At 53.6% G+C, this 27,871-nt stretch overlaps 1 protein-coding gene across 1 annotated transcript in view; it reads left to right on the plus strand.

Annotated features, from left to right (window-relative positions):
• The first annotated feature begins 934 nt into the window (after positions 1-934).
• Positions 935-27,871, plus strand: part of KCNK3 (potassium two pore domain channel subfamily K member 3) — a 38,292-nt gene continuing 11,355 nt past the window's right edge. Inside the window, exon 1 of the mRNA XM_025454417.3 lies at positions 935-1,259. Within this exon, the coding sequence (XP_025310202.3) occupies positions 977-1,259 (283 nt within the window). The 5' untranslated portion in view covers positions 935-976. The remainder of the gene's footprint in view (positions 1,260-27,871) is intronic.

Raw genomic sequence — 27,871 nt, forward strand, 5'->3', positions numbered from 1 at the left:
CCAGGTCCGCAGCAGTGCCCTGCCATTTCTGAGACAGCCAGCAGCCCAGCAGCCGGGTGTGGGGTGGGGGGTGTGGCCTGGGCGGAGGGAAGCTTGGTCGAGTCCCAGCGCTGACACTAGTTCACCGTGTCCCCTTTCAGGTCACTTGACCTCTCTGCGCCTCAGTTTCTCCATGGACATAATAAAGGGCAGGACAGCGAGGCCCAAGGTCCCTTCCAGCTGAAACACGCTGTGATTTCCGTGGAGATGGGGGGGCGGGGGGCCTCTCTCTGCCTGTTCCTTTTCCCGTCTTTGCTTTCCTTTTTCCGTCGTCGGTTTATCTCCAGCTATCCAGGTCTCCCTGCCTCCGGGGCTCTTTCTGTTTCCATCTTTCGCTCTCTGCCTCTCTCGCTCCGTATTTTTCTGCCTGCCGCTTCTTTCTCTGCGCCTAGGAGTCTACCTCTGGCTGTATCTCCTTATCCGTCACACCCCCCTCTGCCTCTTTTTCTCTCTTTCTCTGTAGTTATAGACGTTTCTCGGTCTAGTTCTCTCTTTCCCCGGGTCTCTCTCCTTCGGTCCAGCCCGGTCTCTCCGCGGCTCTCCCGCTCGCTCCCCTTCCCCTCCCCCTCCGCCAGCCCCCCTCCTCCCTCCCTCGGCGCGTCTCCCCAGTCCTTATTTGGCTGGGCGGGAGGGCTGGCGGGAGGAGGCGGCCTGCGGGCGGGGGGCGGGGGGCGGGAGCGGGGCCGGGCGGAGGAGGGCGGTGGGTGGTGCTGAAGGGACAGCTCCGCGGCGGCGGCGGCGGCGGCGGCGGCGGCGGCGGCGGCGGCGGCGGCGGCGGCGTTGGCGGCGGCGGCCCCAGGGCGCGGAGCGGGTGCCCGGCTCGGGGAGCGGCGAGCGCAGCCATGCCCCAGGCCGCCTCCGGGGCAGCAGCAGCGGCGGCCAGGGCCGGGGCGCGGGCCGGGGGCGCCGGGGGGCCGGCGGCGGCTCGGGCGGGACGATGAAGCGGCAGAACGTGCGCACGCTGGCGCTCATCGTGTGCACCTTCACCTACCTGCTGGTGGGCGCCGCGGTCTTCGACGCGCTCGAGTCGGAGCCCGAGATGATCGAGCGGCAGCGGCTGGAGCTGCGGCAGCAGGAGCTGCGGGCGCGCTACAACCTCAGCCAGGGCGGCTACGAGGAGCTCGAGCGCGTCGTGCTGCGCCTCAAGCCGCACAAGGCCGGCGTGCAGTGGCGCTTCGCCGGCTCCTTCTACTTCGCCATCACCGTCATCACCACCATCGGTAACTACTCGCCGACGGGGGGGCGGGGACCCGGGGCTGGGCGCCGCGTCCCGGGGTAGTCCCGAGACGGCGAGGGCTGGGGGGATCCCCCGGAGAGGGGCCAGGCGCCGAACCCCGCGCTGCCAGAAACCCGAGTTCAACCTGGCTTGTCTGCCCCGCAGGGACGGGACTCGGGGGAGGCGTCGATTCCTGGCTCCGGACCTGACTCTCCGGCCGGGCCAGCCCTAACTTGTCCCTGCCAGGCTGCGCGAGGGCCTCAGGGGACTCTGAAGTGTGTGAGAGGGGCAGGAACGGCTCGCGGAGGCTGGGGAGGAGGGGTGTGGCCGGGCCAGGCCCTGGAGCAGAGCTGAGTGTAGAGCGGCGGGGAGCGCGCCACTCCGTGTCCCTGGCAGATGGGCTTCCGCACCTTGGCGTGTCCACACCGGCTGGGGCTCCAGGGAGACGTGTGGATGCAGGTACTCTGGCACTCCGCGGCACTCCTGCCTACTCTGGGTGCCTAAAACACCCTCTAACTGCCTCTGTGAGTGCTGCTTGGAGTGGTGTGCGTGTGTGTATGTGTGTGTGTGCGCGCATGTACGTGTGCGTGTGTGTGTGTGTGTGTGTGTGTCCACTCCCAGAGTTTGGGCACAGCCAGCCAGTGCCTTTAATTTTCTTAGGGCAGCAGATTTGGTGCTGGAAGCCAGATCCAGCTCTGTCTGCCTTCTCCGCTGTCCCAGGAAAACAGTCACCCTGCAGGAATGGCCTCAGTTCTCTTCTCCAAACAGCGGTGGGGCAGGCCACACATATGCCCAGACTCTCTCACAACATAGGCACGGGCACACATACCCACAGGTACGCACACGCACACACACGGCAGACACAGGCATGCACACACAAAACACACAAATGGATATCCAGGAAAGGAATCTCCAGTGCTATTGGGAGGTGTCCAGATAGGAGTAAACACCTCACCAGCTCCCAAGTCTCTGATTCCAGCCGAGCTTCATCACTTTTCCTGCTATATGACCTTGGGCAAGTCCCTTCTGTCTGGATCTTGGGCTCACCTCCAGACAATGAGGGGTTGGCTGAAATGATCTCAAGCCTTCCTCCCAGTGCTGGCATGCTCCCAGCCCACCTTCCCCCAAAGCCCATTGGGATGCCTCCAGGCCTCCATCTTTCCCATTCCTTCTCCTCTCTCTGGTCCCCCTCCTTGCCTTGGCTGAGCTCCCAGGGGCTCGTTGCCACTTGGCATAGCCCATAACAAGATGGCAGTGTTTTCCTGGGATCCACAGGAATTGAGGGGGTAAAAAGCAGGACTGGACACTGCTCCTGCAGTCTATCCACTGCAAGACTTTGTCCCGAGGCTCCACTCCTCTCTGGGGTCCATGGGGAGTTCTGCTATGTAGTCTCCAGATTCTGCTTTTGGAAGAGGAAGAAAAGGACCCCAGGATTGGATGTGGCCCAAATGGGGGCACCTCTAGGTCCTGCTGACCCTGTGAGTTTACGGCAGAATAGTCAGACTTAGACCTGCCCAGAAAGGAGCCTCCCCTCTCTCACTTCTCTGCCACCTGCCAGGGTTTCAGAAGCACTGAACCACCAAGTTAGGCCTTCCCCTTCTTCCCACAAGTCGTGCCTTTGATTATGTGTCCCCTTTCTTGGTCCTGTGGTCCCTAGCTCCACAGTAACTACTCAGCTGACCTTGCCTCCAGCCTCATTCCCGCATGAAGCAAGCTCCCCTGGACAATGTTGCCACAAAGAATCTTCCCAAAGTGCAGCCCTCACCATACCAATACCCTCTCAGAAGCCCTCAGTGCCCTCCAGCTGGTGTGGAATCTGGTCCATGCTCCCTATCCCAAATGATAAGGACCTTCCTACCTGGCTCTATCTCCAACTTCATTTCTCACTTCTTACTGACATGATCTCTCCACGACAGCTATACCGTCTCCTGAGAACACTTTAAGTGTGCTTATCCGGCACACCTTTTTCTGTCTTCTATTTGTCTTGTCCAAGCTAAGCTTCCAGGTCCAGCTCAAATCCCAGATCCTTTTTGAAGTCTTCCAGACCATCCCAGGCCACCACTCTAGACAACTGCAGGACTCACTGTCAAGACAACCTGAATGACACAGTGTGGGCTCTCTTGCGCAGTTATTTACATTTTAGGGGATGTGTTTTGTCTCTTTAACCACACTGCAATTAACCTCCATGTGGGCAGTGCCCTGTGGTTCCCATCTCTGTTCTCCCAGTGCTGGCACAGTACCCTGCGGCACACATGAGCACTCAGAGAATGCTATTGATGAGCTTAAGGTGTGTAGAAATGAAAGGACATCATTCTTCCCCCTCCATCCCTGCCTTTTCCCAAAGTGCTTGTAGTCCTCACGCAGACAGATGCTAAAAGCTGGGGGTAGACGCAGACATAGTGCCTTTGGTGATATTTATTGATATAGTGCTGGGCAAGAGGAAAGACAGCATTAAAGCACCACCCTGGTTTGTGGGGGGGGGGGCAGAAAAGCACTGCCCACTTCCTGCCTCACCCAACCATCCCTGGCTTTTTGTCACCTCTCTCTCTGGCTACACCATCTGGCTGGAAACCGTCCACAGGGGCTCTGCTCTAAGACAAGCCTGTCTGGGCTGTGATTTGATGGCTGGAAGGGGCCCTATATGAAACTGATGGTGACCTCAAACCCAGAGGCAACATCCTCTGTCCACCTGACCCCTCTGGGGACCGAAACAGGTCTCCTGACTCATTGGGACGTTGGGATAGAAAAATGACAGAACCTCCCACTTAGTGATCACAACGCACTCATCTCATCTCTTGAGTCTCAGCCTTTGCCGCTCAGGAAAGATGCCAGGGCAGGTATTATCAGCTCCATGGCACAGATGAGGGCATGGAGAGACAAGGAGGGGAAGGGACTTCCCCAAAGCCATGCAGCTGGTGAGCAGCCGAGTTAGAGCAAGAAGCTGGGTCTTCTGACTCCAAGCCCAGTGCTCTTTCCCTGCCGGTCTCTTGGCTGCTTCTTCTGCCTCCATATGCTGGGAAGCCCAGAGCCAGCTGCAATTGGCATGGCCAGGACGTGCTCAGTGATGCCAGCTTGCAGGGCGCTCTCGGGCAGGCCTGATTGGTTGCGGGTCGGCAGGGTCTGAGTTAGTCATTCACCTGGTTAGTCACAGTCTCCATGGGCTGCAAGGATTCCTCCAGCTTCCTCATCCCTGGCTTCCCAGCCAGGAAACCCTTTCTTTGTTGTGCCCTAAGTTCATCAAACGCAAATGGAAACTCTTTTCTGGGAAAGCTTAACCTCTCTGGCTGTTGAGTCATTAAACTCCTCCGGGGCCCCAGCCCCATCTATTCATAGCCTGGAGGCTGTCAGAGCTGGAAGGGGACTCAAGATCAGCTAGTGCCACCCCCTCCTCTTACAGATAAGGAACCAGAGAGGTGACAAGAGTAACACAGCCAGAGGTTAGCCAAACCTGACTCCCGGCCTCTGCTCCTTCCACTCGTTCAGGATGCCTCTTGTTTGTTCTTATTATCAGCAGCGGGAACAGCCACCATTTATTGTCTACTCTTGGTCAGGCTCTATACGCTCTCGTTCAGTTCTCTTGACAACCCCTCAAGAGGGGCATTATTACCCTTATTACCCCCATTTTTCAGCAGAGGAAACTAACGCTTTTTGTGTAGATGACTCATGCTTGGCCTTGTGACTTGAAAGTGTGGCACCTGCCCAGATTCAACTGAGCCTCTTTGACTCCCATGCCCTGGCTTTCACCACTTCAAGAACTTAGCCCAGACCCTTGTATCCTAGGGGCACCGGGGAGCCAAGGCTTATCTTTTCCCCTGGCAAAGTCCTTCCCAGGAGAGTTCCTCTTGCTCCAGCACACTGCACCCAGCCTGCTGCTCCCCAACACCCCCGCCCTGACCAACCCAGACCATGTGGCAGAGCTGTGCCCAGCACCAGGCTCTCCCTGAGACCGCCGTGGGCTCACAGGTGCTCTTCTCCCATGTGGGCCCCCGTAATCCTCAGGGTTCTAAGGCAACAAGAGGCCAGGTGACTGATCAGCTGATGGAGTTGGGGCAGAAAACCTTCTGTTCTGCTCTCTCCTCAGCTTCTGGCCTGTTCTCAGCTGAGCACAGGTTCCCATCACCCACCACGTGGCCTGGGAGTCATTAGGTTGTGAATTCAAGCAGGCAGCTCATGAAGGAACCTGTACTTTTTACATCTTTCCAAGAAGGAGGAAAGTACAGTAGTGACCTGCCACCCAATATATCCTAGAGTCCTCAAATAAAAGAGTGAAAGGAGACATCAGCAATCATCCAAACACCCAGAGAGGTGAGTGACTTGCGCAAAGTCACACAGAAAGTTGCAAGTACAACCCTGATTAGAACCAAGGCCTTTGGGTGCCCCCGTTGGAGTTCTCTCCAGCGCTCCAGCCTGTTCTCCTCACGACCCATCATCTCTCTTAGCATCAAGACCTCTGGTTGCTTTTCACGCCACTGTTCCCAGTCCTCTGCTGACTGGCTGGGGTGGGATGGAGGGGCAGCCCAGCCGGGAATAGTCCTACTGCCCATGCTCGGTCAGCATTTCCTTCCTCCTTGTTCACAGGCCACCCCTCTGCTTGGACCGCACAAGCCTTTGCTGTGGTGGTCTAAGAAGGCAGGCTCTGGCTTAGGAGCCAGAGTGCCTGGGTTCATCCCTCAGCTCGCCTCTCCACTCACCTCCCCCAGCCCCCTGCCACTAGTTATATATGATCTTGGACAAGTTACTTAGTCTCTCTGAGCTCGTTTTGTCATTTGCAAAATAGGGAGAATAATATCTGCCTCCCAGGATGAAATGGATAATATAAAGGAAATATCTGGTACAGAGTAGGTACTTAATAAGCAATATCTGTAATGATCAGTGTAATTAACATTATCGTTCATGTATTATTACTAGTACTCCCTCACAAAAGGGAACTGCTTGGTTTCCCAAGGATTACCAAGAATACAGCTACCTCATCTTAACAAGTGGGGGACAGTGGTGTTGGGGACCAGAGGCTGCCACACCCTTCCCTGTATTCTCCTAATCCTACTCCCCCAACCCAGGCTTTCCAGATCCTACCCATGCCTGGAGTCTGCCTGACATCCAAGCTCAGGGGCAATGCTCCCTCCTCTCAGCAGACGGACCTTGCAGAAGACCAGTCAGGAATGGCGAGGTTCACAGTGGTAGAAGGACCTTCCCTGGATTGGAGCAAGGGGGCAAAAATTCTGGCTCCACTTAAGTCACTTGCTGGTCCTCTAGGACTATCAGTTTCCTCATCTACAAGGAGGGCATATTTGATCAGAGGTCCTTGTGACTGTCGTGCCTCCTACCTACGTGTCCAGTTCCCTCACATCACAGTTTGGGGCCGGAGACATGGAGGGAGTGGGGGCAAGAATAGGACCAGAAATAGAAGACACACGCCTGGCCGGAGTGGGGACAGGAAAAACACAATAAGTATTTTCAAAGAAAACATAAACAAGCACAGATGAGTGTAGTGCAAATCACCACTATAAACAGCTTTCAGCTGGCAGCACAAACGGTGAATCTGTGAGTTGATTTTGTAATAAAAAAAAAAAAAAAAGTAAAAGTGATTTCCCTGCAGTCAGCCAGCAGCAAGGGAAGAGACCCAGCAATGATGGAGAACATTCTCAGAGACCCAGATGGGCACTCCCTCTTGCCCCATCGCTGCCTCAGGACGGATGCAGGGAATTGACATGTGTCTGTAACATCTCAGGCCACGTCTGGGGCACTCCTCACAGCCTGCACTCCCACCGCTGCCCTGGGAGGGCAGGCCTCTCATTCTGTTAAGGACAAGGACAGGGAAGCTCAGAGAAGTTGGAAAATTGGCCCAGGATCCTACAAATATAAAATGATAGCGCCAGGGCTTACCCCCAGGGCCATAGGGAGTATCTTTTCAGAGCCATGAGGCTCCTCCCCTCCAAGGAGCCCCTGCTGTCTCTTCTGTGAATGTCACAAATGATGCAGGATGGGATACCGGGGTCCTTGCAGGACACTCAGTGATGGCCTCAGCATCAGGATCTCAAGCCCTCAAGAACATTTAGCCCAAAGAGAAATCAGATTTTTAGCTCCAACCCTCTTGCTTTATGAAGGGGAAGCTGAAATTCAGATCACAGAAGGGACATGGCCAAGGCTACACTGAAACAGTTAGTTTCAGAGTTGCCTGGAAGCCCTGTTTACTGACGCCTCACTTGGTGTTCCTGCCGGCCACCCACCCCCCTGCCCTGCAGTCTCTTAAAGAAGAGAGCAAGCTGCCAGCCAGCCTTTCTGCTTGCCCCGGGTCCCCTCCTGACCCTCCTGTTAGCCTCCAGTCCTCAGAGAGCCACATGACAAATGCCTTTTGAGACCCTTGTCTGCTGCAGAGAGAGCAGTCAAGGGTCCCAGTGATGCCACTGCCTCCTGGCTGGTCCACACTTCCTCGTTGTCCAGAAACTGCCCTGCTAAGGACGGTTCCCAGGCAGCTCCTGGAGACACCTGGAGCCAGCCCACCCCAGCTACTGCGCATGTCACACCTTCACCTTCCCGTTTCCCAGAGCCAGCCGCAGCTGCCACCTAGAGCCATCAGCTCCAGTCTTCCTGGTCCGGTGGCCTCCCGGGGCCCCTGCCAGGCTTCGGCCAAGCTCCCACCTTCTGCCTTCACAAAAGCTGGCCTCTCACTGCTCCTGCGTCCCCCTTCTTCCTCCAGTGACACACAGGACCCCTTTGTGAGGGGGCACGTGGCTGCTGGGAATTCAAAGCAGGAGACTTGCCTGGGAGCTAGAAACAGGGTTCTTTCTCCCCCCTTAGACAAATCCTCCAGCTTTCTCTCTCTTCTGCTGCCCCTGAACTCGTGGGAGGAGCAGACCCTTCCCTGGAATGCGTCAGTCTTCCCATCTGTACAGAGGAGATGCTCCACAGGGGAACCAAAGAAGTCCTGCTCAGCAGTATGGATACATTAATGCTTTGCAAACACTACTGTGCAGGGAAAGACCTGGTTGATCTTGTTTGAATGCAGATTCTGATCAGTAGGTTTGGGGTGGGGTCTGAGATTTTTGCATTTCTAGCAAGCCCCCACCCCCACCCCTGGGACAATGATGCTATAGATTCATAGTCCTCACTTTGAGTAGTGAGGATCTAAACAACCTGGAGACATGACTTTGGGGAATAGACTTGAAGTGTGGACTATGGTTTTAAGAACAAGAATGTGTAGAGCTCGAAAAATCCCTAGGAATCTGGCTGTGGAATATGAGAGCCAGTGGCATAAGAGCTGGTGGATCCCTACTCTGAGTCTGGAGAGAGGCTGTGGCTTGCCCCACAAGAACCAGCCATGGAGGCTAACGAGGCATTGAACCCACAGACTGTGGGGTTCACGAGGCATTGAACCCACAGACTGTGTGGTCATGTGGGTGGGGAGAAGGGGAGGAGAGGAGTGAGAAGGGCTTGCCCCATGGAGAAGCATGCAAACGGGCATCTGCTGTCCTCAACTGGCCTCTATTCCTCCCCCATCTGCCAGGGAAGCTCCTCAGATCCATGGAAGATGTGTGCCCGAGATTAAATGTCCAAGTGGGTTACTGGCTCCGACCTCATGGTGACTACACCAAATCCCAAGGGGCAGTGCAGCCTCCAATCACCATTAAGAGAGGTTTGGTGTCATTTCTTCTTTTTTTTCAAAGAAGATTTTGTTTATTTATTCATGAGAGACACACAGAGAGAGGCAGAGACATAGGCAGAGGGAGAAGCAGGCTTCCTGTGGGGAGCCTGATGTAGGATTCAATCCCAGGACCCCAGGCAAAGGCAGACACTCAACCTGAGCCAAAGGCAGACACTCAATCACTGAGCCACTCAGGTGCCCCTCATTTCTTCTTTCAAGAAGAGCCCCCAGCTTCCTGTGGGCTGGGATCCATACAGCAAAGGACAATGGAGGTCTCCAGGCCCGTGATCCTATGGCTACTAGATACACTCATCCTGTTGTCAGCAATGGCGTGGAATACAGCCAGACTTTAAGATGGACATCAACAACCTGGGGAACAGTCAGAGGAGGGGAGCAGCATGCCAAATGAGGGAGACTTGGCACGGACAAGTGTGGAGAGCATGCATGCTGCCTTCAAATATCTGCTGGGCTGCTACAAGATAAAAGAACCAACCTTGGGCTTATTGGGCCCAAGGGGTTGAACCAGCACCAGTGGGTCAAGTTCATATAAAGACTTAATCAAGTCCAATATAAATGTAACTTGTTAGAGTTGAAGCTGACCAAAAATGAACTATGCTGCCTTGTGAGCTGGTGACCTCTCCCATCACAGGAAGCATACAAGAAAACACTGGGTGGGCAAGCTGCAGAGGATATCTGTATCAGTTGGGGTTCCATCAGAGAAGCAGAACCTGTAGGAGATACATATTAAGAGACATATTACAAGGAATTGGCCTATATGGTGGTAGTGGCTGCTAGGCAAGTCTGAAATCCGTAGAGTAGACCGTTAGGAAGCTGGAAGTCTTTCCAGCATGGGCTGAAGCTGCCATCCATAGGCAGAATTTCTTCTTCAGGGAAACTTCAGCTTGGCTCTTAAACCCTTTCAAATGATTAAATCAGGCCCACTCAGATTATCTAAGATAATATCCCTTCCTTAAAGTCAACTGATTATGGACTTTAATTACAACTACAAAATGCCTCACAGCAACCTCTAAATTAACATTTGATTTATAACTAAGGGCTTTAACCTAAGCAGATTGATGTGTCAAAAAAGATCGTCACACTATCCATATATCAGACTGGGGGTTACAATAAATGGCTTTTAAGATTCTTCCCAACCCTGAGATTCTTTGATTTCTTGACCTTCCAGGGGGCAGCCTGGAGAGTCCAAATACTAGAAGAGGGACTCCTAAACCTTCAAATACTGTTGAGATCTCCCGAGTACTAGGCGCTATAGTTGGCACAGAAAGAATAGATGACCAAGAGCCAGCTCCTTCCCCACGGAGCCTCTGGTCTAGTGGAATCCTGAAACCACAAGTTGAATGTAATATATGCTAAGTCCTAGTAGAGTGACACAGAATAGGGAGCTGAGAAGGCTTCCTGTAGCAGGTAGCACTTGAGGGAGTTTGAATGAGGAGTGAGGACTCTGGTAGGTGACTGATGATGGGTTGTGAGAACTTTCTAGATGAGGAAACAGCATGGGACATGAGTGTACCCAAGGAAAGTGGCAGGGGCAGCCCCTCCAGGGGCTGACTTCTGGACCCTGGTGGGTGGACCTGGTTGCACAGGCACTGAAAGAGGGAAGTGCAGTCCCCAGCCTGTGTTCTCCTGCCTGGATCCTGACAGTGGGTGCCCCCATATTCCTAGTCAAACCACTGGGTGCCCTCGTGACCCTGGCTGAAGCAGTGGATCACCTTAGTTGGATAGCAAGTGCCTTCCTGACATTGGTTGAACCCATGGGTTCCCTCATAACCCCAGCTGAACTAGTAGGCGCCCCCAGGATTCCAGCTGGACCAGGGGGTGATGAACCTGAATCCTGACCATCTCCCTTCACCTTCGCCCTGGTCACCCAGCAGACCTCAGTCCCCTGGGAGTGCTTCCCGCACTCCTGTCACCACACTTCCTTTTCTGGGCCACAAAGCCACTCTGGAGCCCAGACTGAAACCAGTTTTATGGATAGAATGCAGGAGCCCTGGGGGCAGCACTCAGCTGGAGAAGATACTGTCACACAATACTGTGTGGATATTTCCTTCATGGACAACCCCAGACACTGGCTCTCAGACCCCTTCATCTCTGCTCAAGGCTTCCCAGCTTGGCACAGACTCACTGTCCCTCCTCAAGAATGTGTAGGGCCTCCTGACCACAGCTCCAATGCAGAAATAACCATCTCAGAAACTTCCGGAGAGGCACATTCCAGCCCTCCAGCCACAGGACTGTCTGGGGGCTCTCTCCAGAGACCCAAACTGTGTCAGGCCCCAGTAGAACCGCCCAGAGAGAAGGACACCAGGCTCTCAGACAGGAAGTGGTCCTCTCCTCCATGATGGCTCCAGGCCTCCTGCTGGTGCAGAGGAGCTCCCCGGGACCTTGGGGGCAGGCAGGTTACAGGCAGGAGCAAACCTCAGATGGAGGCACCCAGAGGGGTTTGCCTTGGGCTGTTCTTCCAGGTCTTAGACCTGATGTGGAGCAGCCACTCCCCGCAGAGCCTGCCTCAGTTTCCACGGTTAGAAGCCAAAGCTGCCATTTGCTGGAGGTTTCTCTGGATTGAGCCCATTATGTGTATCACCGCATTCGATCCTCAGGGCGACGGGGCCACTGTTACAATCCCCATCTCACAGACAAGGACTCTGAGGCTCAGAGAGGTTAGAGAATGCACGCAAAGGCACACTGCTGGCAAGCAGCAGAATGGGGATGGGTAAAGCACGCCCTGCTCTTGGCTTAGAAAGCCCTTGGTCATACAGACTCTCTTCTGAGGCTCCTGACAACCCAGGTATCATTATTCCTACTTTGCCAATAAAGAAACCAAACTGGGGAGCCTAAAGCCACTTCCTACAATCCTAAGGCAGTGATACAGGAGCAGGAGTCAAGTCAGGACCCCCCAGACCTAAACCACCCTCTCCCCTTGGAACATGGGTGCCCTCACCTCCTAGACAGTGGCTGAACATGGGTTATTCCCATGGCAGGGATGTGGGGGCCTTGTAGAAGTGCATGTCAGCCCTTGGAGGGAGTATTGGGGGGGTGGTCTTAGTCTCACACATTTGTCAACACCATAGTTCTGAGCAGGATGGAAACCTAAGACTAGAAATGAGAACAGAGTGATGATTCTTAGGAGTGGCCAGTGAGTGAGTGAGGGGGCTGTGTCAAGGCTAACTTGGGCAAGCCACCTGCCTGCTCCCCGGTGTGTGGAGGGACAGGTAAGATGGCCCTGCACCCCAGTGGAGAAAGCTTGTCCCAGTACCAGCCGTTGTTTGGAACCAGAGTGATGGGTGTCAGGGCCTGGGCCTAGGACTCAATTCATTAGGCCTGAACTAAGCCCGGGGCCCTGCAAGTTTTAAATAGTCCCCTATGAAGGGACCTGCAGCCAGGTTTGGGAAGCACAGGAGAGAAAAAGATCATTAGAATCAGCATTCTGTACTTCGGAGGCTGGACCACTTGCCAGCCCGCGGCTAGCATTTTCTTTCTGGGTTTCCTTGGGACTTAAGAAACATTCGAGGGGTGGCTAAGGAAGATTCTTTAGAGTTCACAGGCCAAAGCTCCTAGGTAAGCCAGGTGGCAGAGACAGCAAGAGTCAGCGGGTGGCCCCAGGAGAAGGCCCAGTGCCCACCACCCCCAGGTAAAGAGGACTGAGAGGCTCAGTCGGGCCCTGGAGACAGGTTCCATCTTCACAGCTTTAGCTCTCAGGCTGCCCTCGACCCCAGGGAAGAGATATCAGCCCCAGGGAGGCCCCTTAGTCATGTGAGTATCACTCACCTGGGAACAAATGGGGGCCTTTGGTCTGGCAGAGCCAGGTGGCTCACTCTGCAGTATGAGTACGGATTTTCAGTATGTATCATGGATTTTCCACAGTGAGAGTTAGACAGGGTAAGACCCTCTGGGGCGGCTCTTGGTCTTGGGTCCACTTCCAGGTAGGGCCAGAGAGAGAGAAACCTAGACCCAAGTTCATTGGCAGCCCTCCCCTTGGGTGTCATGCCCAGCTCAGCACCCCAGAATTGGAAGCACTCATCTTCCCTGGGCACTAAAGAGGCCCTCGCGTCCCCTGCCTGTCCCTCAGGGTCAGCTACCGGATTCACAGAGGTGGGCTACGTGTCCTTTCTCTGAGCCATGACTAATGATTTCTCCTCCTGTAGCTGAGCTAAGGAAAGTGGGACACACAATCCCCTCCACTGTCTCTCAGCTCCTACCTGCCTGAGAGACCCACAGCAAGTCCCATGCCCCCTGCCCCCGGCCTTCTCTGTGAGGGACTGGGCTGCTGTGTCTGAGCCCCTTATAGCTCTGACCATCTCTGTTCTCTGTTGAACCTACTCCTGGCCTCTACTTTCCACTTCCAGCCCTCCTAAGAAGCGCACTACCCAGCATTATACTCATGTCCCCACTTCACCCCATGCATGCTGGCTGAGCCCTGGAGGGACTTCCTCTGTGTCCAGCCCCAAGAACAGAGCTCTGTACAGGACCTCCAAGTCACCCCTTTTGGAAAGAGAGCATTTCTGACTGTGGCGGAGGTCCCGCTTATCAGCAGAGCAAGTCCACTGCCCCAGCCCCTGGGACAGCTGGAATGCAGGGGCCTCCCACCGGAAAGGGCGGCACCCACAGCCAACAGCTCCCATAGTAGTCGTGGGTGGGGTGTGGGAGGCAGCCGTGGTGCTGAGAGCTAGCGCTGTCTGACAGGGGGTGGCCAGGAGAGAGGCTGCAGACACTCTTTTTCCCAGGATGCCTCTAGACCTGAGCCGGTCCGGGGTGAGCACTTAGGAAACATCCAAGTTTCCAAATATTCAGTATTGCAGGTGGCCAGTCCTGCAATCCTGGCTCTAGGCTAGCTCAGAGACTCTCAGGGCCCTGGGAGCTAAAGTCCTGCTCATGGACCAACTTTCAACATCCCACCTAGACCAGTGACCTGCTAGATCTCTGAGGGGCCAGGGTTAGCTCCTGGGTCCTCACAAGAGTTTAATATCTCAGAATGTTTATGGCACATCACATGATTCCCTGTTGCAGAACATACACAGGCCAACCGAAGGCCATGGCAAGCATCTTCCTCAGCCTTGGCTAGAAAGGGGGTGGAGTTCAGAGTGCTGACACCAGCATAGTCATGCAGAACAAGGACTCACCTTGGCACTGGATGGCATCGCAGCAATTCCTGGGGTCCTTTGGATTCTTTGAGAATCGTAGATTTGGTGTAACTTCCCTCTTCCAGATGAGGAGACTGAGACCCAGGGCTGGGGCCAGAGGGAGATAGAACGTGACCCTCCCCAGCCACCAGCAGTTCAATCATAGAACTGGCTCTCTCAGACCCATCCTCCTGGCCCATTCCACTGGCTCAATAACCACACAATCATCCCTCCATTCCCTTCATTTTCCTGAGCACCTTCCATGAGTCAGGCACCATACTAGGTCCCAAAGTCCCAGCTTTGTCCTCACAGTATCTACATTTCAGAGGAAGTAGGTAGTGAATAAACTGAGTTATATGATCACAAATAAATATCATCTCACTAGTACCAAGTGCCAGGAGACAGTAAAACAAAAGGATGTGGTAGGGTCCTTGGGTCGCCCAATCAGTGAAGCATCTGACTTTTGATTTCAGCTCAGGTCATGATCTCAGGGTGGTGGGAACAAGCCCTACTCAGTGCTCAGTGGGGAGTCTGCATGGGATTCTCTCCCTCTCTCCCACTGCCTCTGCCTCCTCCCCTGCTCATTCTCTCTCTTTCTCTCCCTCCCTCTCTCTGTCTCTAAAAATAAATAAATAAATATTTTAAAAACAAGAGGATATGGCAGAGAGAAGGATGGACAATCCTTCCCAGGAGGAGTCTCTATGATGCAAAAATCAAGAAGAGCCTGTGATGAGGGTGTGGGGCAGGGAAGTAAATGCAAAGCTCCCAGGTGGGCCAGAGTTTGGCATATTTGAGAAACAGGAGCAGAAAGGGCAGTGGACTAGGCGTACTGAGCCTAGAGGCGCAAGCATAGAAGAGCTGGGGCTTTCAGGACCATGGAGCACATGGTCAAGAGCTTGGATTTTACTCAATGTGTAATGGAAGTCCCTGGAAGGCTTTAAGCAGGGCTGTTATGTGATACGACTGAAGTTTTTACCAGATCGCCGTAGCTGTTCTCTGGAAGTCAGGTGGCTGTAGTTCAAGAGGGAAGCTGGCAGACCTATGAAGCTTCCAGTGTCCTGAGAGAATGAGGGTGGGTTGGATGCGGGGAGACTGTGGACGTGGTGAGCAGGTGTGGATTGGGGGTGTGCATCAGGGCCTAGTGGCTGGACCTGATGCAGGATAGGATGCCTGAGATGGGGGAGAGGAGGGTGGAAGACGGCTGTGGGCATCAGGGAAAGAGGATAGTCAAGGATGGGCTTTGACCTGAGCAACTGGATGGAGGGTAAGCATTGTCTGAGACAGAAAACAGGGAACGTAACAGGTTTGGTAAAGAGATGAGATTACTCTTTTAGACACACAGGTTAATTTTGAGATGCTAAGTCCCTGTGGGCTGTGAGATAGACAAGTCTGGAGCTCCAGGGAACACATTTGGGAGTTATCAGATGGAAATAATATTTAAAGTCACCCAGTGAGATGGGATGAGCTGGAAAGAGGGGAGAGCGGGGGAGAAAAGTCCCTGGGGAGGGCAGCACACCACCCCCACCCCATCCCCAATACTGCGGGGGAGAGGGAGCAGGAAAGGGGGTCTACCAGACCCTGGAGAGGAACCTGGAGGGCAAGAGCGTTGTTTCGGGAGAGAGGGAGCTGTCAGCTGCCAGCTGCTGCTGGGAAATCAAGTCAGATGACCACAGGGAAACAACCGGTGCGTTTGGCAGCCTGGTGGCCGTGGGAGACACTGACTGTGAAAACACAGTGCCGCCTTCCACAGCCCGTTCTGGAAGGTGGAAGGGGCTACTTTTCTATCTGGGGAGCGGGAGGTGGATGGGGCGGACCGGATTCCAAGAGAGGCTGGGAGAGAACATCGCAGCTCCCTGTCCCCAGGCCTCTTCATAAATGCTTCACTAGCCCCCTGCGGAGGCCCATGAGAAGTTATCATTATGTCCATTATGCAAATGAGGTCCAAGTTCCAGCACAGTTATCGGCTCAGGAGCTCCAGGCCCGGCTGACCCCAAAGCCCCTGCTCATGGTACAGTAGCCTCCCAGCCAGCTCCCAGCTGCCTGTCTCCCCTTGCTGCTGCTCCCCACATCTGCTTCCACCTTCCCATCCATCTCTGTCCTTTGATCATTTCTGTCAGCTTCCAGCAGTCCTGGCCTCTGCCTCCCTCCTTGGGGTAAGCTCTGCTTTTTCTCTTTGATCCTGCAAGTCTGTCCTCAGCTGCATCCTCAGCTGGGCCCCATGTCCCCCTCCCCCATCCCACTGTCACTGCAGGATCCCCTCATACCCTCTGCCAAGGGTGGGGGATCTGCAACTTTCTGGGGGGGTTGGGGGAGCCTGGGTCTGCGAGATGGGATGTAGGGCACGTGGCTCTCTCTGGCCAGCCTGAGTGATCTCCTCCTGCCCCTGCCTCCGTGTCCTGACCGAGATGAAGGAGGCCGTCCAGGATGCCCAGAGCCATCTCCAGCTCCTACCCTCAGATTCTGAGGCCCCGCCTGGCCCTGGCTGTGCTGTGACCTGGCTCCCAACTGGAAGAGCTCAGCAGAGGGGACCCAACACTCAGGCACCAGGGGGCCCACGCTCCCTGAAGTCCTGACAGGGGGCTGCAGTAGTAATTAGCTCCTCACACATCCCCGGGGTTATTTTTAAGCCTCGTTCTTCCCTGGTTTATTTTTAAAGTAACACTGGCACGTGGCTGGCCAGCTGCCCCTCCCAGGTGCTGGTGCCAATTTGGGCCAGGAATGGAGCAGGGCAAGATGTGCCCCTCCTCTGGGCCCCCCGCCACGGGGTGCCAGAGTTAACCAGCCCCTCACTGGATGGTGAGGAAGTTCCTGCTGCTCTGAGAGGCTGGGTCCGGCCTGGGGCGAGCAGGTGGGCTGGCAGCAGGAAACCCCCACCCCAGAAACTCCCACATCCCCATCTTTACTCTGATGCACACGCTGTGTGACCTTGACCAAGTCACCTCACCTGCCCAAACCTCAGCTTCCTGAGAAGGAGAGTGATGGCCATATCTGCCTCCCTAACTGTCCAATACTAGAAAGAGCAAGAAACTGCAGCGCTACACAAGCAGGAGGGAATCCTGGCTAAGCTCCCCATTCAAACGTGCCCCCTCCTCTGTTCCACTAAACTCCCTGGAAGCCCTGCCTTCTCCCTGGGCGGGGAACTCCAGTCTGCCAGAGGCTCCTCAGTGCCCTCCGTCTCTTACCCACCTGCCCTGAGACCCGCCTTCCACATTTTCAGCTTGGCCGAGCACTAATCCAGGCTGCCCGGGGTGCAGGGCAGCTGTCAGGCTGCTGGTGCCCATTAAAAGGCTTCTGCTTGGCATGGGGGCGGCGAGGGCAGAGCCACCCCTGCCCCAGCACCTCCCCCTGCCCACCTCCTCCCTGGCAGCCTTCCAGAGAGCTCAGCTATGGAAAAGCACTGCCAAGGGTTAGCTCCAAAACGCTTTCCTCAGCTACAGAGCAATAGTTAAGCCCAGAGAGATATGACATATGGTAGAGGACACTGAAAGGCAGGTTGAAAGTTTGGGCTTCTTTCCCTGAAGGCAATGGGGAGTCACGGAAGGTTTTTGAGCATAGGAGTGACATTTTGAGCAGGGAGCAAAGTGGAGCATAGTCTGGAAGTTGGTGTGGGGAAGGTTGGGGAAGGAATTGGAAGCTGCCGGGGCGGGGGGGGGGGGTGCAGGTCAGGAACCACTGCCCAAGCCCAGCTGCTGAAAAGGGAGAGTGCCAGGACCACAGCAGTGGCTAAAGGAACAGAAGGAAAGGACAGGATAAGAAGGAGGAATGGCAGGGCACCTGGGTGGCTCAGTGGTTGAGCATCTGCCTTTGGCTCAGGGTGTGATCCCAGGTCTTGGGATCAAGTTCCGCATCAGGCTTTCTGCAAGGGACCTGCTTCTCCCTCTGCCTCTGTCTCTTCCTCTCTCTGTGTCTCTCATGAATGAATGAATAAATAAATCTTAAAAAAAAAAAAAAGGAAGAAGGAATGGCTGGGGCCAGGTGTGGGAGAAAAAGAAGAAAGGAAGACAAGGTGTTCAGTCTGGTTGACTGAGGAATGAGGACACTGACAAGAATTGGGCAGTACAGAGAGAGCCAACATCAGGGAGAACGTCGTCTTTTAGGTTGTCACACCAGACTTGGGTATCTTAGTTTAGCCAGGTGGAGTCCTGGGGTGGAGCTGGAGGCAATATCTTGGTGGTCTTCCCTGGGGGCCAGGATCAGAGCAGCTCAGGCAAAGTCCTGGCCCACTCTTACAATCAGGGTGCATCAGATGAAACTGCAAAGGGCTAGCAGAAGCAGGAGTGGGAGGTGTCCAGAAAGAAATCAGAGGAAGACTGGACATGAGGGCTGAGTGTGGCCAGAATATGAAGAGTAATAAGGATGCCAACATTCAAGACCACCATGTGTGGTTGTCCAGGTTGTGCACTGTCCAGTAGAATCTGGCTGATGGGTTGGGAAGCTGAAGTTCAGCTTGCTCACCAGGCTACTGCACTCCCAGAGGCTGCATCCACCCAGAGGGACCCTTTTTTTTTTTTTTTTTTTTTTTTTTCTAATTTGTCCTAGAGAGCTGTGTAGCTAGCACAGCTCCACCTCACTAGGTCTGGGACTCAGGAAATTCCTGAGGTTTTCAGCAAGAGTAGTCTTGGTGAAGTGGGGGGAGACCGAGGGGTGAGAGGGGAAGCAATTCTCCAGGGGGCGTGGGGGCCAGTGTACTAAGACCGAGGAAAGAGCATGCTGGGCCTGTCTCCCTCCCTTCTCTTTTTGAAAAAACTTGAGGCCAATAGTGAGACACTAGCAGAGCTTAGTTTGAAAATACCTCCAAATGGGGGTGGGGGGGCATGGGGACAGGGAGGGTGTGCCTCCAGAAGCGAAGCCAGGAGGAAGAGGCCAGGGCTGGGCCAGAGTGCAGTTAGGGGGTCAGCTTGAGAAGGGAGTCTCTCCTCCTCTGAATGGGAGAAGTGAGAAATGAGCAGAGCCTCCCTTGGCCATGTTCTAGCTGTATGACCTTGAGCAAGTCACTTAACCCAGCTGAGGCTCAGTTCCTGCATCTTTACATGGGGATAATGATAGTACCTACCAAATAGGGTTGTTTGAGGATGAAAAGAGGAACATGTACGAGCTCACTTAGAACAATGTGGCACGTAGTAAGCACTATATAAAAGTCAGCTAGTATTGTTTTGAACTGGGGAGGAGGGAGCAGTGACAGGCATTTAATCATGTGAATAAAGGCAAGTGCAGGGAAGGCTAGCTCGCCCAGACTCCACACTGGGGTGGGGTGGAGTGGGGAGCACGGCAGGAGTGCAAAGCAGCAGCTGGGGAGTAGGCCTGGGTCCTGGGGACGCTGCCCAGCTTGGAACTCTTGGCCCCATAAAAAGCACGCTCAGGGCACCGAAGCTTAAATAGACAGCCTCTATGGGCCATGGGAGCCTTGAAGTCATTCTCCTATTATCCCCGACTGTGTGCCTGTGCCGTGAACAGCCGTGAGGATGCAGGGCTTGGGAGGGTGGCGGAGTGAGAGACCATTGGAAAGGCTGGGAAATCAGAGGTCAGAAGAGAGGTGGCAAGGCCAGGGTGAGCCAGGCAGCGGGAGGCAGGCTGGGGGCTGAGCGTCTGCCTCTGTCTCGGTGTGAAGGGCAGTGTCCCCAAGGATGGGGACAGCTGCTCACTGTCTCCAGTGAGGACAACAGGCTGAAAGGACAGGGCCTGAGCCTTGGTCATTTCATTCCGCCTAAGGAGCATTTCCGACAGGGCGTAGGGTTCAGTGAAACGTGTTTCCATGGAGAGTGATGGAATCTTAGGCCTCTGGGAAGAATCTTTGTGGGGGAGGGGCTGGATTTGGGGACTTTTTTTTTTTAATAATAAATTTATTTTTTATTGGTGTTCAATTTGCCAACATACAGAACAGATTTGGGGACTTTAAATCCTTAATGACTTGAAGGAACAGCAGGGCCCAGAGGCCAGGTCCTGGGAAGGGCTCCTCTTCCTTTATTGAGGTACAGACTCTCCTGCCTCCCTGTCCGCCCCAGAGCCCATCTGCTTCTCACATGCTCTGCTCTGGATGGTGGACGGAACCATGCCAAGAGGCTACTGTGGGGTCCTGTGGGGTGTTGGAGTGAGCGTGTGTGTGAGCATGTGGTTGTGAGTGCACACGTGCTTGTGAGACTAGTGGGGGTGGGGACACCACATCTGCAGGCTGGCTCAGAGGAAGAGAAGGTCCCAGCAGCTGGCTCCAGGCTGAAGTCCCTGTTGCCTGGAGTCCCTCTGCTCCTGGGCACTATGCCAGTCTGCACCATCTGAGCTCCTGAGCCCTGGGGAGAGTGCTGAGCCTAAGAAAAGCCTCCCTCACATCTCCTGGCATCTGTTCCCAAATTCCCTGCCAGCCCAGAGTTGTCTGGGCCACTAGCCATGACCAGAAAGGAGAGTATGGAAGCAGGTGGTAGAGACAGGGCCTACGGGAGCCACACTCACTCCAAGACCCCCACAACAAACCCAACCCATCCATCAAGACCAGCTTCCCACATCTGCTGGGATTCCACTATGGACAGCGGGCAAGGTGGGCCAGCGGAGAGAGACCCACCTCCCGGCAAAAGCCTAACATCTCGCAGAGCATGGTGGGGGCAAGGGAAGGTGTGCCCAAGGAGGTGGCCCTGGAGCTGTCCCTGGAGGGCAAGAGAGATGAAGGAGGGCATCCCAGGTAGCTGCAATATGAGGAAGGGCTCAGAGATGAAGTGTGGAAAGGATGCAGGGAACCCTCGCAAGAGAGGGGAGTCAGAAGAGAGCAGGCCTGGTAGGGGGTAAAGTTGTGGCCATACAGTCCATGTGCTGGACCAGGACCCCCTAGACTATGTCTGTACATCTGGGGAACTAAGGAAGGCTTCTGAATGGTGAGTGACGGCTCAGAGCTGTGCTCAAAAAAAAGTAATAACAATAATAACAGCTCCTACTTTCTGAGACTCTACATGCGCCAGACCTTGTACTAGGTACTTTACACACTGTATTTCTAAACCCCAGGCCAGCAAGAGAGGGGATCGGAGAGGCAGTGTGAGCTGTGGGAGAGGCAGCTGGCCTGGAATCAGGAGACCTGAGTCTCAGGACCAGCTCTGGGGCTCTAACCCTGTGTGAGACACCCACTTTCCCAGGTTTCACTCTCCCCAGCTATTGAATGCAGACCACCCCTGCCCAGCAGGCCACACAGAACCAACTGAAATGTTCCTAAATAATGTGGAGTGTTGTGCTCATGTGGGTCTCCTGAAACCCAGCCAAGGCCTTTCTGCTGTGCTGCTTACCTCGAAGGGCACACCTTGTTCAGTGCTTGGGAGCCCAGCCCCTCCATGTGTCGCAGCTGAGTTTAGCAAAGGCGCAGTGCCCCTTTGGGCCAGTGCACGTAAACAGACCTGCAATGCTTAGCCAGTGTGAAGGCCAGTAATCAGAAACCCAGGCCCATCCCTCCCTCTCTCTACAACACCCCTGTTTCTGCTGTGCCCAGTCACTCTGTTTCTCTTCCTCTGAAACTCTGACTCACGTGTGACTTTGGCTCACTATGGGCCCACCAGGACCCAACCCGTTATAACTCTGCAGCTCAGCCCTGCAAAGCTGACCAGCTTGTCAGCCCATAATTACAGTTCCTGGGAAAGGTAACCTGATTGGCTCAGCCCAGTTGATAGCTTGGGTCCTCTTGGATCAGAGGCCACCTCGAGGTCAACTGGCCTTGGCCAAGGTCTAAGGGTGTTACAGGAAGGGGACAGGCACTCCAGCCATGTCCACCAAAGACAGCCTCCCTCAGGGCCCTGGCCCTTTGCCCTCTAGCTGCCTCCTCCTCACTTCCTGCTATGTCTAGCTCAGGGCTATACTGAAGCATCCTAGTAGTCTACAAAGAGACCTCCAAAGGGCTGCTCCCTGGGATGGAAAGGACTAGCCTTTGGAGGGACACCACTTCCCTCCTCACACTTTGAACAACCACTGTCCTGCCCTGAAGAGCTTACAGCGATCTTAGGATGACAGCCCATTGGACACACTTTCCATGCTCAATAAACAACGTGCACAGTCCCAGGGACACCTGACAGTGCCTGGACTCTGAAGGCCAAAAATCTATGTTGAATCTTGGCTTTGCCAATTTTTATCAGTATGACTTTGGGCAGGTCTCCTTTAGCCTCCATGAGGCTTGGTTTCCTCATCCAAATGGAGCTAATACTCCTACCTTGAAGGTCATGGTGAGGATTAGAGGTCATTAACCCCAGGGCATTGGGGTACCAGATACTGTTGTCCTCAGCAGTAGGGGCACCAAGGGCAGAAGAAGCACAGGCCCTATTCTGTCCTGGGATTGCCCTCCCTTGCTCTCCCCCCAACCCACCTTCCTCTCATACATCATCCTCTCCCTCCTCCCACCTGCCAACCCACAGCCAGCCACATGGAGCGGGGGCCAGGAGGCAAGTCTCCACCCAGTGGGGGCCAAGCCTGAGCCCTGACTGCCTCTTAGAAACCTGGTCCAGTGTCCAGCACCCCCCTGGCCAGCAGGCCCCCTCCCTGCTTGCTGCACAAGGAGACTTGAATAAAAGAAGCTTCGCTCACAGAGGCATCGCTGTGCATTAGGAGGTGGGTAAATATGCCAGGCAGCGTCTGCCAAGAGAGGCAAGTGAGTGGCAGAGACGGATGCTGTGCAGAGAGCTGAGAGAAGGGGATGCTCTGGGGCCAGAGCCAGAGGAAGCCTCCTCAAAAGGCTCTGGGGAAGAAGGAGGCAGGGGGAGGGGGGCGGGAACCCAGCAGCCAGCTTTGCATCAGCACCAGGGAGGCGGGGAGTGATGAATAAGGAAGGAAGGTCTTCACGATAATTCTGTAAATCTAGAATTGTTCTAAAATTAAAAGTTTACTTAAATAAAATAGTAAATGGTAGAAGGAGGAGGAGGAGGAGGAGAAGACAGAAGTGGGGGAGGAGAAGGGCATGGAGGAGGAAGGAGGCAAAGGAGAGAGTATGGCCCCAGACAGGAAACTTGGCCCAGTTTCCAGTGACAACGAGGGCTGGGCAATGCTGTGCACCAGCCAAGTGTTCACACCCGCCCTGAACAATGCTCCCAGGTATCAAGGGAGGTGTTACGGAACAGAACTTGCCACGTTCCCAGTCACAGGAGCGTTGGCAAGATTGCTCTGCCTTCCAACTCCCTTCTGGCTTCTGGGTGCCCACGGTCCCCCTGTCACAGAATGGTTCCTCTGGCATAGACTCAGCACATCCTGGGGAAAGTCTTTACCTAAGGGATGGTCTTCTCTCAGCTACCCAATAGCTTGTTTCTGGTCCTTGAGGGCACAATCCAAGCCATCCTTGTCCCATGTCCTTTCCCGGCACATAGGAGAGGGCCTGGCGCAAAAGAGGAGGTGCTTAAGAAACGTTTGTTCTAATAATTAAGACAAGCTGAGAGGGAATGAAACCATCTTTGCCTCTCTGATTTTTCAGCTGATGTTCTTGAGACCAGCCAGGTATCACAGCCTTCCTGGGTCCCCTGCTTCCACTCAGTCTCCAAAAGTGCTGTGTCCCCTCTCCCAGGGCTGGCTCTTGAGTGCCCCACTGCCTCCTGACCTCTCGCTCAGGCCAGGGAGGTCATCTTCTGTGGACGCCGAGGTCCAGCTTCTTGGGAGAAGGGCCCGGATGGGAAGGAGGAGGAATGGTAATTGGAGAGGGCACCAGCTTTGACCCCAGTCCAGAAGGCCTGGAGGCCACCAAGATGCAGAAGAAAGAGCAGGAAGGCCTGGTTCTACGACATACCTGTGTGGCCTTGTCCAAGTCACCCAGCCACTGGACTCAGTCCCTCCAGCTAGAAAACTAGTCTGTGCAAGGCAATAGGCCTGTGTTTGTACCCTGACTCAGCTACCCACCAGCTGTGTGGTCTTAAATGAGTTTCACAAACTTTCTGTACCTCCATTTTCTCACCTGTAAAATGGAGGTAATACCTCTTTTCATAGGCTTTTGTGAAGATTAAAATAATGCTATTTACAGTGCCTGGCACACAAATGCTCAAAAATGCAAGCTTCATTACTTACTACTATTACTACCATCACTACTGCATTACTACCAGCACCACCCCCAGGACTCTCAGCAGCTGTGTGCCAGGCACTGAGCTACCAAGAAGTACTAGCCGCCACCACTGTCCTCAGAGTCCAGTGGGAGTCTGAGAGGACAAAATAAGAAGAGAAAGAATATGCTATATGTTGGCAAATTGAACTCCAATAAAAAAAAAAAAAAAGGAAAAGAAAATTGAGATAATTTAATTAAAAAAAAAGAGGAGGGGGAGGAGAGAAAAAGGAAAAGAGAAAAGAGATGGAAGAAAAAACAAAGAAGCATCCAAAAAAACAAAAAGAAACAAAGACTCGAGGCTCCAGGGCTAACTGGGGGTGTGGCTAGGGGTCCCTCAGGGCTCAGCAGTCAGTAGGGGGAACCTGTAGACCAACAAGACTCCCTGAGCACCCTGGCCCACCTTGGCCCTGGGAGACCCAGGCAGGACATGTGGCCATCTCCTCCCTGACTCCACGTGGCCTCCTGTGCCAAGAGGCTGGATGCGGGTGTGGTGAGGGGCATGATTTGGTGCCTGAAGAGTCCACTTTGGCTGCCATCTGCCTCTGCTAGGGGACATTACTCAGAGCACTGCAAGTTCTAGCCCCATCCCAAGACAATACAAGGGTTCTCATGCGACCCTCAACATCTGCTCAGGGCTGGCTGGCTGGCACAGCTCCACAGACATGCAGGCCCCAGCAGCTGTGTGTCTGATGTGCACCCAATGGCTCAATGCCATTGTTATGGGGACCCAACTGTGCTTTCTCCACTGTTTGTGGGGCAGGGCACAAGGCCCCTCTAGAGGTCCAGAATCCTAGAATGTCACAGAGCCTCAAGAACATCTCCAGTCTCTTCATTTCCGATAGGATCCCAGGCCAAGAAAAGGGTAGGATCTTGCCCATGATCACCCAGTGGCACAGCTAGAACCAGAGCCCAGGTCTTCTGACTCTCATTCCTGTGGAAGACCAGGGACAGCCTGGGGCAGTGGAAAGAGAATTGCCTGTAAACAGAAAATATTATTATTCTAGAACTTAGAGCACTGTACGTATTAAGGACTCAAAAAGGCTGCTAGTTGAATGGATGAATGTTTGAGGCATGGTGAGTGATGAATAAAGGGTTCCAGGAGAACTGATTCATTTAGATAACTAGGATCAGGGAAGGCTTCATGGAGGGAGTGATTTTTGAAATGGGCTTTGATGGAGGAATAGAAGCTCATCAGGAAGAAGAAAAGCAGGAGTGCTGTTCACCAATGTGGAAATGTAGCTGTGGCCTCCAAGAGCCAAGGACACCAATTTCACATGCTGATCTGGGCTCGAGATCCTGCTCAAAACTCACTCCTCTCTTCTGGGCCTATGCATGGTACCTGGGACAAGGGGAGCTAGCAATTTATTAAATCCTAAAATACAACTTGGAGAAGAAATAACCTTCTAATCTAACATTCCATCTGATAGGTAAGAAAATTGAGGCTTAGGATGCTGGCATGCCTTAACAAAGGCCCTACAGCAGACTCAGCAAACGAGGGCCCAGAAACCAAATTTGGCCCATCCCCTGATTTTTATAAATAAAGTTTTATTGGAACACAGCCACACCCATTCATTTCCATATTGTCTATGGCTGCCGTCTTGATATAATGGCAGAGCCGAGTAGTTGCAAGAGGCCATATGGACTATGAAATCTAAAATATTTACTATCTGGCCCTTTATAGAAGAAAGTTTGCCAACTCCTGTCTTACAGCAAGGTAGTAGCAAGAGCCGGGATGCGAGCCAAGGCTCTGACTCCTGGTTGGGTGCTTTAATTCTGTGCACCCTTGCCCCTTTGGGCCCATGCTGCCCCCCCTGGAGCACTGCCTAAAGGGTGAGATTTCAGGCAGCCGGGCTCTGGACAGGCTCAGCTCCAGGACACATGGTGCAGCCAACAGGGAACACCTGGGCTGGCCACTGCTACCCCCACGACACAACAGGGCTTCTTGTTGGAAGCAGTTCAGCCCCTTTTGGGGGAGTCTGACAAGGAGATGCCAACATATGCCTGCTTCTCCTCCATGGGCAAAACAGAAAAAGCCAGAAAGTGTTAAGTGTAGGACTCAGGCCAGCCAGATGCCAGAGTTACAGACACAGCCTTTCAAGAAGCACACAGAGGAGGACTGGTATCTCCGGCCATCTGCCGAGACAGCCAAGCCCACTTTAAATTGTGCTGTAGAATTACTTTCTCCGTGCCAGACTGTCCCTGGTGGATTCGTTTAATTAAAACCCCACCAGATCCAATCTGTTAGAAGTTCTGAGTTCACACATATCCTGTCCAATTGGTCATAAGGATGCAGACAGGCCACAGGCCTGGGCTGTGACCACTGGGCACAGCAGCTGGCCTGTAATAGGTCCCCTAAGCCCCAGGTCAGTGCCCTTCCAACGACAACCAGGGTTGCTACCCTGTCGTGTGACGCTGCCCGCTGCAGGCCTCAGGCTCCCTGTTGATGCCTCCCTCCCTTAACTGCCTCACTCAACAGAGATTAAGTAAATGCCAGTTATGTGCCAAGCATGCTTCCAGGCGTGGAGAAAATAACAGTAGCAAGAGACAAAAATCCCTGCCCTCACAGAGCTTATGGCTGCAGCCCACAAATGCAAGAGCATCTCACACATTGTGTATCTACTCTTTCTTCCCTCCTCTTCCCTCTCCCCTCCTGACTCCAGTTTGGGCCGGAGCACTTGACAACAGGGCCCTGCGCATTGAAACCTCCTGGTCCCCCCATCTCCCACTGCCACCCCCTGAATAGGAATGCAAGGAAAATCCATCTTGACACTTCTTTGCCACATCCCCTCCCTACTCAGGAGCTATGAGTGGCTCCTCACTGCCTTCAAGCTAAGATCTGAACTCCTACACCTGCCCTTTAAAGCACTTCACATTTTAGCCCCTGCTCTCCCTACCAACCTACGCTGCTCAAGTGTACCTTTCTTCTCCAAAAAATTTAGAGTTTTCATCAGTTAGATTTATAATATGCGTTGCTATCTACTTATAAAAATAATAGATTTTTATACAAAATATATATTGTATAATACATAAGAGCAAATTAAAGTTAATCATGAGCCCATGATTCAGAGATAAACTCTATAAGCTTTTTAGTATATTTCTTTCCAGCTTCTCTTTCTACATGTGTGTAGATACATTTTTTTATATTTATATATCTAGTATAGCATCCCCTTCTACATAAAGTGTTGCATCCTGCCATTTTTATTTAACATTGTGGTGGTTTTCTACATAATTAAGAGACTCCTGAAGAGTATATTTAATGGCTGCCCAATATTCCACCACATAAATATACCTTAATATGTTTAACCAAACCCTATTGGTGAACATTTGGACTGTTTACAATTTTTCACAATGAAAATGCTGCTATAAACATCCTTGTTCATAAATCTTTGTTCCAATCTCTGGTTATTTTCCCAGCAGAGATTCCTAGAAGTGGCATTGCAGGGTCACTGGGCAGACACATTTCTAAGGCTGTTGATGCGTATCATAAAGCTGCCTTCCTGAGAGTCTGTTGGTCTCCCTTCCCCCACTTTGTGAGAATGCTCACTAGCCTCAGACAGGTATATTTTCTCTGCCGCTACTGTGCCACACATCTTGCATTGTGTCTTTGCTTCAGCAGCTCCCCTCTGTCAGAACTCTGCATTCGCCATCCATCCTTCAGAGCTCAGGGCAAAGGCCACCTCCTCCAGGAAGCCCCTCCTGATGGCCCAACTGAAGTCTCCACCTCCAGCCCTCCTTCAGCCCCTGTTTTCAATTCTTCCTAAGATAATTCCCCCCAAGGCCAGGCATTTGAATAATGTGTG

Source organism: Canis lupus, chromosome 17 (assembly GCF_003254725.2).
Source record: "Canis lupus dingo isolate Sandy chromosome 17, ASM325472v2, whole genome shotgun sequence".
NCBI classification, from domain to species: Eukaryota; Metazoa; Chordata; class Mammalia; order Carnivora; family Canidae; genus Canis; species Canis lupus.